Source organism: Eptatretus burgeri, chromosome 6 (genome assembly GCF_056783735.1).
Source record: "Eptatretus burgeri isolate ZD-2024b chromosome 6, Ebu_testis_v1, whole genome shotgun sequence".
Lineage (NCBI taxonomy): Eukaryota > Metazoa > Chordata > Myxini > Myxiniformes > Myxinidae > Eptatretus > Eptatretus burgeri.
The window spans coordinates 89282139-89292887 of NC_140966.1; the positions used below are offsets into that span (position 1 = coordinate 89282139).

The 10749-nt window shown below is 42.1% G+C and overlaps 1 protein-coding gene across 3 annotated transcripts in view; it reads left to right on the forward strand.

Annotated features, from left to right (window-relative positions):
• Window positions 1–10749, forward strand: part of LOC147025293 (enteropeptidase-like) — a 381080-nt gene that overhangs the window by 43583 nt on the left and 326748 nt on the right. For all 3 annotated transcript variants that reach the window (XR_015059442.1, XM_085886159.1, XM_085886158.1), the window contains 3 exons: window positions 404–547; window positions 3741–3828; window positions 9241–9391. Coding sequence is in view for 2 of the 3 variants with exons in the window: in XM_085886159.1 (XP_085742285.1) it covers window positions 404–547; window positions 3741–3828; window positions 9241–9391 (383 nt within the window). In the remaining variant the exon portion in view is untranslated. The remainder of the gene's footprint in view (window positions 1–403; window positions 548–3740; window positions 3829–9240; window positions 9392–10749) is intronic.

Here is a 10749-nt window from a genome sequence, read left to right on the forward strand (position 1 = left end):
CGGGCTCAGTGACGATCCTGAAAAGAGCCCTTGGAACAAAACTTTGTGGAGAAGAAAACTTCACAACTTGGTCCATGAATCATGAGCCCTTGCTGAAATGGAGGTGGTTACTTCGAGTCCTGGGAGGACTACGTTTTACCTTCTGTAACACGCATATGGAGATAACAACAAAGAACAAAAAAAACCACACACACACACACACACACACTTTTCAATTATGTTGTTCTCAAGAGAAGAGTCGTGAGAGTGCTTGTAAGAATACTGTTTAGTACGTCAGGAAGAATTTCTTGTTAAAAAATATTTGGTGCAATCCTAAATGGCTGTCGACAGTAAGCTAATTTGTTTTTTTTACTTGTGGTTCTGTGAACTTGTGACCTCATAACTTTTACACTCATGTGATCAGATGTGAAGCAAGTTTCCTGTTCGTTTGAAAATGGATTTTGTCATTGGAAGCCTGACCTTGAGACTCCTTGGAGAGTCTTGAATGGAAGTCATTACCCATCAACAACTGGACCAGACGTTGATCATACATTTATGAATTCCACCGGTAAGAATATACTTTTCATCTTCAGCTGTTGTAACATGACATCTCAAAAAGTTACGGATGGATTCGGATGAAACGTAGTGGAGAGGTTGGGAAATTTCTCCATTGCATTGTCAAATCATTTGGAAAAATAGAATCACGAGATTTGTATGCAGTTTTGAATATCTGGAAGAAGTACGCAAATTTGAGCATCCCCTCCCCCCCCCTGTTTTTTTTAAAGTAAATTTTGCCTTTGAAAATACAGAAAGCTATGTATTTGCTCTTAAGGTTTGGAAAATGTCTGAAATTTTGTTCCCTTTCGAAAAAATGTATAAAAATCAAGTGTGAAAAAGAACATGGATGGTCAACATGCGAAGTTATGGAAATGTCGATATGGAAGTTGCTGAACTCATAGATGTAGCCTCATTATACACAATTAATACAAAAATGCAAAAGGTTGTCGGGATGGTATGCCAAAAAGTATGTTGAGGTAGGGATGGTCACAAGAAATGATCTTGTGAAGTCATCCCTACATCTTCCTTTGATTATAATTGTTGTACCCTGTCCATCCCTCCATCCATTTGAAATAATGTTTGTTTGTTTTTTCCCACACAGTTCTCATCACCATTGATGCACATTTGCCATCATGCACATTTTTCAGACAAATGTGCATGTCAATAATAGGATGTGTACTTGCTCTGCATCTATCTATCTTCTGTACTAATAAATGTCTGTTTGTGTGTGTCGGTGTCAGTGTGTCAGTGTGTCTCCTCTATAACTCCAAAACCATCAAACCTAGCAGTCTGAAGCTTTGCAAGTATACTAAGGGAACTCCAAAGAAGTGCATGAGTGAAATTGGATCTTTGGATTAATTTAAGCACACCTTTTGAAGATAATTTAGGGGATGCTCATCACGAAACACCAAAATAAGCCTTACAAAAATGGCGGCACGCCATCTTGGTCAGCCCTGTGTCAGTACGCAAGTCTTAAGCCGCCATTTTTTTGGCTTGCTCAACAATGCCTTGACTTAGAATAGGCCACAATGACTTCCTAACGGAATTTTTTTTTCTTCACTTTCCTCACTCGTATCATCGAATGCCTGATCATCATCCCTACAAATCGTTGGATACATTGCAATGCTTATAAACACATGGGGACGCCAGCATTTGTGGATTTATTTCATTTTTACACATGCCATAACCTCTAGAATCTCTTAATTTAAGCCGAATTATAAATTTTAAATTTTGTTCTCTGGGAGGTGTTTAATTTGATGGATCAGCAATTGCTAGCCAAACCAGCCCTTCCTTATCAACTGTTTTGATGGAGTGTTTCTTTGAGTGTTTGAGGTCTTTGGCAAGCACTCTACAATATTTGCACCGTCACTGAAAACTGTATATCGATCGACTTGAACAATGTTCAGGTGCCACTCACCTGCATTTGGCCCCGCATTGTTCTGTGGTGTGTCGGGCAGTGGTTGGCTCGATGAAAATGTGCCATTTTGTTTTCCAGCATGTTTCCCCTTTTTTGTATGATCCTCTTTAATTTTATGACCCGTCGCTTTGGCAGAAATAAATCCATGTTTAAAAAAATTAAACATTTCGTTTTTAACAGTTTCTTAAAATGTTTCGTTGGAGTGCTTGGTTAAGTCACTTGGTGCACGCTCTTTAAGCTTCTATTGTGATACCACTGTTCAATACCGGGGTTAGGAAGGCAAAATAAGTTAGACGACTACAATGAGTAAAAAATGTTTGCAGTTGTTACAAAGCAATGAATCGCCACATCATGGCAGGATAGCCGAGAGGTGTGCACGCTCGCTTTAAGCTTTCTAGCCTGGGTTCAAATCCCGACCCAGCTATGAACTGTCATCCAAGCGTTTCACAGGCAGGGTGATTCATCAATGTGTATGCCATCTTTCGGGTGGATGTTAAGCTGTGCGTTGCTAACAGCTGCCGAAATCCCCACCTCTCCTCTCCCCCCCCCTCTGCACTCTCCCTTCCCTTCTCTCCCCCTTCAATCCCCCCTTCTTTCCCCCTCCCCTCTCTCTCCCCCTTCAATCCCCCTTCTTTCCCCCTCCCCTCTCTCTCATCTCCCCTCTCTCTCTCTTCCAATATCTCTCCCCTACCTCACCTTTCCCTCTCTCCTCTGCCTCTCTCACCCCTATCCCCCCCACACCTCTCCCTCTCACCCGATTCCTCCTCTCTCTCCATCTTTCTGACCCCCTCCCCTCCCTCCCCTCTCTCTCCTACCCCTCTTCCTCTCTCTCCTACCCCTCTTCCTCTCTCTCCCACCCCTCTTCCTCTCTCTCCCACCCCTCTTCCTCTCTCTCCCACCCCTCTTCCTCTCTCTCCCACCCCTCTCCCTCTCTCTCCCACCCCTCCCTCCTTCCCCGCTCCTCTGTTGAGGGGACTGTTAAGGACTGATGGTTTAGTTTTGAATTTAAAACTGCTTCCCCAAACCCAAGTCCAGAATCTCCTCCCCTCTTGCTGACCTCCTCCCAAACCCACTCTCCACTTTCCCCTCCCCACTTCCCCTTTCCCCTCCTCTCTCTCCCATCCTCCTCACTTCCACCCCCCTCCCGGAGTGTATAGCAACATTTGGTGAGGTGTCGCGCTCCCCCCCCCTTGGTAGCTCCCTTTTCCTCCCTCCCTCCAAGCTTTCCCACCTCTCCTTGCTCCCCCCTCCTCACCCCCCCACCCTTCCTCACTCCCCCACCCTCCTTGCTCTCTCTCTCTCTTCCCTACTCTCTCCCCATCTCCCTTCTCTCTCATTTCCCTCCATCCTCTTCTCTCTCCTCCTCCCTCCCTCCTTTTCTCCCTCCGTCCCTCTTTCTCCCCTTCATATTCCCGTTTGCAAAGTGATGGGCTGTATTTACTAGTAAAAAATTAATTGCAGCTCTGCTTTGTATGGACTTCATTGTAGATGTGTAGGGTGTTGTGTTCGATTGCAGTGTCAGGTCTCAAGAAATGCTATTCTTTCAGGAGGAATGTTGTTGCCTTCCTATGGGGTGTATACCTGAAACTAAAATGCAAATAGAGGCATTACTTTCAAAATGACCCTCATCTAAGATCCTCAACATTTGGTTGCTGTCAGATTTATATCAGTGTCGGTTGAGGCGTGTGCACTTGTGAAGTGCATAAGTTGTTTGTGAACTTGTGAAGTGCACAATTCTGGTTGTTTTTTCGTGGCTAAAACAAAACCTCATTTTCTCTTTGTTTAGGATTCTACATCACCTGTTGGAGGGGCCCTCCTGAGTGCATAATCCGAATGCAAAATATATCAAGCGGCAGGGCTTGTCTCGAGTTTTGGTGAGAAGTCAGTGAGTTTATGCCAAGTCTTGGGCCAAATTATGAACTGTTTTGTTTTTTAAAATTTTTTTTTATTAACCTCCGCCATCTTCGAAGATGGATGGAGGTTACTGTTTTCACCCCTTTCTGTTTGTTTGTTACTTACGGAATCTAAAGATTTCGTAAGTATATTGATGACTTCCGTTTCTGTTTGTTTGTTTGTTTGTTTGTTTGTAGGCACGATAACTCGAGAACGGAAGAAGCTACCAATTTCAAATTACACCACGTGATTCAGGAGGGTGTTCGCTAGTGCTGATTAGATTTTGGTCAAAATTGGTCAAAGGTCAAGGTCACAGTGAGGTCAAACATAATTCCATAAATTCATGTGGAGAAATGGAGTATTTTTGCTTCGCTCGACGTTACGAGTTCGTTTTAACTTCGATTTAAATTTTGTCTTCGGTTTTTGCGATCGCTTAGGACGCTTAAAACTTGGTTGTCGAAATTCTGGTAAAATCGGATGTTTTGGAGACGTTTTAAGATTGTATAAAAAAATATTTCACTCGACGCGTCACGGGTCGTCCCAGGATGCAGTGCACTCGAGCAGACGCGTCGTTGAGTTACGTTAAGGTATAATATAATTGCGTGGAGAAATGGAGATTTTTGCTTTGGTCGACGTTACGATTCTTGATGGTTTGATACAGAATCATGGTAGAAACTTCTGGTTTGCGTTGCTACCTTCTCGAGAGACAGCTTTGATTTGACAAGGTCAGAGGTCAAGTTGACGATTTCCTAAGTACCAGTCTATGACTGCTTGTTTGTTACTTACGAAATCTAAAGATTTCGTAAGTATATTGATGACTTCCGTTTGTTTGTTTGTTACTTAAGAAATCTAAAGATTTCGTAAGTATATTGATGCCTTCAGTTTCTGTTTGTTTGCTTGTTTGTTTGTTTGTAGGCAAGATAACTCGAGAACGGAAGAAGCTACCAATGTCAAATTACACCAGGTGATTCAGGAGGGTGATGGCTAGTGCTGATTAGATTTTGGTCAAAATCGGTCAAAGGTTAAGGTCACAGTGAGGTCAAACATCCAAAAAATGATAACTCGAGAACAGAAGAAGCTACCAATGTCAAATTACACCACGTGATTCAGGAGGGTGGTGGCTAGCACTGATTAGATTTTGGTCAAAATCGGTCAAAGGTCAAGGTCACGGTGAGGTCAAACATCCAAAACATTCGATTTTTGATGGTTTGGTACAGTATCATCGTAGAAACTTCTAGTTTGCGTTGCTTCCTTCTCAAGAGACAGCCTTTATTAGACAAGGTCAGAGGTCAAGTTGACGATTTCGTAAGTACCAGTCTATGAATGCTTTGTTTGTTTGTTTGTTTGTTTGTAGGCACGATAACTCGAGAACGGAAGAAGCTACCATTGCCAAATTACACCACGTGATTCAGGAGGGTGATGGCTAGTGCTGAGTAGATTTTGGTCAAAATCGGTCAAAGGTCAAGGTCACAGTGAGGTCAAACATAATTCCGTAAATTCATGTGGATAAATGGAGTATTTTTGCTTCGATCGACGTTAAGAGTTCGTTTTAACGTCGATTTTAATTTTGTCTTCGGTTTTTGTGATCGCTTAGGATGCTTAAAACTCGCTTGTCGAAATTCTGGTAAAAATCGGATGTTTTGGAGACGTTTTAAGATTGTATAAAAAATATTTCACTCGACGCGTCACGGGTCGTCCCATGATGCAGTGTGCTCGAGCAGATGCGTCATTGAGTAACGTTAAGGTATAATTGCGTGGAGAAATGGAGATTTTTGCTTTGGTCGACGTTATGATTTTTGATGGTTTGATACAGAATCATCGTAGGAACTTCTGGTTTGCGTCGCTACCTTCTCCAGAGACAGCTTTTGTTAGACAAGGTCAGAGGTCAAGTTGACGATTTCGTAAGTACCAGTCTCTGACTGCTTGTTTGTTTGTTTGTTTGTTTGTAGGCACGATAACTCGAGAACGGAAGAAGCGACCAATGTCAAATTACACCACGTGATTCAGGAGGGTGATGGCTAGCTCTGATTAGATTTTGGTTAAAATCTGTCAAAAGTCAAGGTCACAGTGAGGTCAAACATCCAAAACATTCGATTTTTGATGGTTTGGTACAGAATCATCGGAGAAACTTCTGGTTTGCTTCGCTGCCTTCTCTCGAGACAGCTTTTATTCGACAAGGTCAGAGGTCAAGTTGACGATTTCGTAAGTACCAGTCTATGACTTTGTTTGTTTGTTTGTTTATTTGTTTGTGAACAGTATTACGGAAAAACTCCGAGACGGATTTCGACGAAACTTGGTGGGGGGGGGTTAGGTATGGTCCAAGGATTATGCCATTAAATTTTGGACTTGGTCCCCCCCCCAAAAAAAAATTATTGGAGAATTTTTTTTTTGCATTTCTACATGTTTTAAGTGATTTCCAACCCCCCCCCAATTTTTTTTTACCCCCCCCCAAAAAATGGAGAATTTTTTTTTGCATTTCTACATGTTTTAAGTGATTTCCAACCCCCCCGTCAAAAAAAAAATTGTTACGGCCCCCCAAAATTGTTTGAGAAATATTTTTTTGCATTTCTACATGTTTTAAGTGATATCCAACCCCCCCCAAAAAAAATTACCCCCTCCCCCCAAAAATAGAGAATTTTTTTTTCCATTTCTACATGTTTTAAGTGATTTCCAACCCCCCCAAAAAATTGTTACTCCCCTCCCAAAAAAAATTGTTTGAGAAAATTTTTTTTTTTTTTGCATTTTTACATATTTTGAGTGATTTCCAACCACCCCCCAAAAATTGTTACCCCCCCGCCCCCCCAAAAAAGATTTTTTTTTTGCATTTCTACATGTTTAAAGTGATTTCCAACCCTCCCCCCCAAAAAATTGTTCGAGGGAAAAAAAAATTTTTGCAACTTTTTTTTCAACAAAATTTCGATTTTTTTTTTTTGCATTTTTACATGTTTTAAGTGATTTCCAACCCCCCCCCCCAAAAAAAATGTTGGAGAAAAGAACTATAACTCTGTCAGCACTGTTGACATCATATTTAATGAATAAGATATAAGGTTCACTTGAGTGACCCAGCAGTATTGGTGGTGGAGGTTTTGCTCTCTCCCGAGTGCTCACCCTCTAGTTTTTTTATGTTGAAGGCTCCAGTCACGGACTAAATAGTCTGCATCGAGGCCAAGCCTTAAATAAAAGCGCTGCATTGATAGAAAAGTAAGGAAAGAGAGAATAGTCGAAGAGTTTTTGAGGAAGTGAAACATCTGCTTTTTGAAAAGGGGAAGGTCATCAGTGTTTGGTAAGACATGAGAAGGTAAAGAGTTCCAGAGTTTGGCAGTGGAGGGGAAGAATCAAACATTGTAATGGCCCACCCTTGAGTTGCCAATGGCCACCCAATAATTATGTGATGTAGTGGCTTGTCGAGTATTCCTTGATCTCGCTAATGGTGGCGGTACACAAGCAGCAAATTCTTGCAAGCAGAAACCGAATATCTGTAGAAAAGAAAAAGAGAGCCTACGATGCGGCGTAATTTGAGCGGGTCAAGTTTTGAGGTCACATTGGTAGAGTTGACAAGTCAAATAACTTTGTATTCAATTATTTGGAGCTGGAACCTCCCCAAAGAAGAGGCCCAGACATTCGTCATGTAAGAAAGGATATCACCTGTAGATCTTGCCTTGCGAAAGCCGTATTGGTGGTCAGATAGAAGACAAAGATTCAAGATGCTTGAGAAAATGGGAATTGAGAAGACATTCAAATACTTTGGAAACAGTAGAAGTCAGAGCAATAGGACGGTAGTTAGAAGCGTTTGAATGATCCCAACTTTTAAAATACAAAGACCTTTAAAATAGGTTGTACGAAGGCATGTTTCCAGGTAAAAGGAAAAGTTTGGGTTTTTAAACAAAAACGAAACAAACGAGCAAGCATGGGTGCAAGTTCTGAAGCACATTCCTTCAAGACACGGGGAGGAATGCCATCTTGCCCGTAGGCCTTGCTTATGTCCAAAGAGAAGAGTGTTTTTTGACTGCATGAAAAGAGATTATAGGGAGGGACATAGGATTGGTGAGGGGAGCATCAGAGGGAGATGGAATGTTAGAGTCATCCAGTGTGGAGTTAGAGGAGAAAAGAGAACCAACAAGAGTTGCTTTATCGGTCAGAGAGACAGCGATAATATCATCGGAATGGAAAAACCGATGAAAGGTAGAGCGACAGAAGTTGTTGGAGATACTTTTAGCTAAGGACCAGAAAGATGCATTTGTGGAAGAAGATGAGAGTTTGTCACATTTCTTTTGAATAAAGGAATGCTTCGCTTCACGAATAACATGTTTGCAATGATTTCTGGTACATATGAAAGCTGAATGCGAGTCGGAGGAAGAAGAGTTTTTCCATGTCCGCTATGCAGCATCCCTTGCACAAATGGCCGCAGAGCAAGAATTATTGAACCAAGAATTGGTCAGAGAGATAGACTGTAAAGAGAAAGGGATATAAGCCTCCATTCCTGTTACAATAACCTCAGTGACACGTTCAGCAGAGATAGAGGCATCGCCCAAGGAGAGGCAGTGGTCTTTCCAGGGAAAGTCAGAGAAGAAGTTTTGTAAACCAGTCCAGTCAGCATTATGGAAATGCCAATACTGGCGTTTCGTCGGAGCAGTCGGATGAGAAGAAGTGGTGGTAAGTAAAGTGATGTTAACAAGATTGTGGTCAGAAGAACCAATTGGAGGTGAAATTGTGTAGTTGTAATGCGACGGATTGGAAGTGAAAAATAAATCCAAAGTATTGGGCGTGTGGTCATGACAATCTGGGATATGGGTAGGTGGGTGATGATTTGTTCCAAATCATTAACAATGGAAAATGTAAGACCTTCAACCCCCCAACATCAGTGTGGGAAGATTTCAGCCACTCCCTGTGATGTACATTGAAGTCTCCGAGATTGAGAAATTCTGCTTGAGGGTGTTCGGATGTCATGGCCTCATGGCAAGAGTTAAGATAGTCAAAGAAATCTGTAAAGTTTGTAGAATTGGTGGGGGGGGGGGTAGTAAGTGAAACAGAGAAAGATAGTGATGGTTGGGAGACAAATCTTAAGCCAGATGACATCAAAGTTTGGAGATTCGAGGTCCACATTGCAGGAGAGAGTTGGTCATCTTTCTCCCTGTGACCAAGATCAATGGCCTTTGGAGTACTTTATACCGACTTGAAAAAAGGATGAGGATATTTGGTGACAAATTATGATATTTCATGAAATATTTTTGTAGAACAACTTTTTTTTTAATGCAGACTCATGGAAGAAAAGAATGTGAAGACAACAGGGGCACAAGCCAACCAAACACATGCAAACATCCTCAACGGGAGTAGATGATTTGCAGTTAGTTTAAGGGGACAGTTGCTGGCATCTGTTGCTTTTTCTCACACAGGTACTACATGTATGGACGTGATGTCTACAAGTTGTCCGTTTTGGTTGGGACAAAGCCTGAGGAAGAACGAATTGTCTGGTCAAAGAAAGGCAACTTTGGAAAAGTCTGGTGTCTTGGACAAATATACCTTAATGAGACGGAGCCATTTTGGGTGAGTTTAATAACCTTACGAAGTACAGACTCTCTTACTGTAACAATGTAGCCAATGTTGATAACTCAGGAGTTATCTGTACGTTGTACCGCTGGGCCAGGGGTTTCCAAACCCAGGGTCATGACCTGAACTTGAAAAACGCCCCTCAAAATCCCAGTTTTTTTGGGCGGTTTTTCACTTTGAAAGCGTTTTTCTCCAATTTTTGTCATAAGTACCAGTACCAAGTAGGTACTGGGACCATTTGGGTCATGAGGCGAATGTTATTCCAAATTTTGGGTCGTGGCCATAAAACTTTGGGAACCACTGCGCTAGGCCATGCTAATTTTAGTTGTTGAACCAGGACATCAAAGTTTCATGCCAGATTAACTATGTCAATGCTATTGGAAAAGCAATTCACACCTTGTCTCACAGACACAAAACAAGCCATCCATCGTAAACTATGCAATCTCAATGAAGAAGGTCCTGCTTCTATTGCAAGTATACCCTGGTTATTTAGACCATCTGTTCCGCTCAAACCACAGGCCTGAATTGCAATGGTGCCCTGTGGCCTATGTGGTATTCTCTCACTTGGACTCCCTGGGTGCTGCAGAACGGAGGTGTCCACATACATACAGACAGATGTTGCAGAATGTAAGAAAGGGGGTGGGGTTGGGTGGGGAGATGCGGCTTAGATTCAAACACTCAGGCAGGGGAGGATGAGAGCTTTTCCAAACATTTTAACTCGATGCCGTCCGTCTCTTTGATTACAGGAATTACATCACGCTTATGTTGACATGCACTATGAGATAACTATTCTAAGCTATCCCCATGCACCAAAAATGACATTCAGCAAAGACAGGGAAGGGTGCATCTGCATACAAAGGTATAGGCACACACACAGCATGATAAACCAACATATTGTTATGTTTGTGGGGTAGATGGAGGGATTTCATTGCAAAGGTAGGATTGCATAAGAGTAGTATGGTCCATGGACGAGCAGGAGACATCTCCATGTAATTTAAGTAGGGAAACTGTCAGCTTAAGTTGTTACATGCCACTGTACAGGGGGTGGTGCTGTGTTAATTAGGTAGGGATTAAGGATAATTTCTCCCAGTATGTGATTTCCCCCGTGACCTTTTCATTTACATTTCAAAAGTTACATTTACATGTTTTTGCATTTACAAGACCGTGATAAAAAGGAATTATGTCCATAAAACAACAACAACTGAGCCAAACGTTCCAAGTTGGCAAAAACCCCACCTCCAGGAATGACAACTAGCAAACCACGCCTCTGGCGTGGATGAGGGATGGGCATGAGGTCAGAAAGTTTGGGGGAGAGGAGAGTTGTGTGAGGTACGCGATTGGAGGAAAAAGGATCT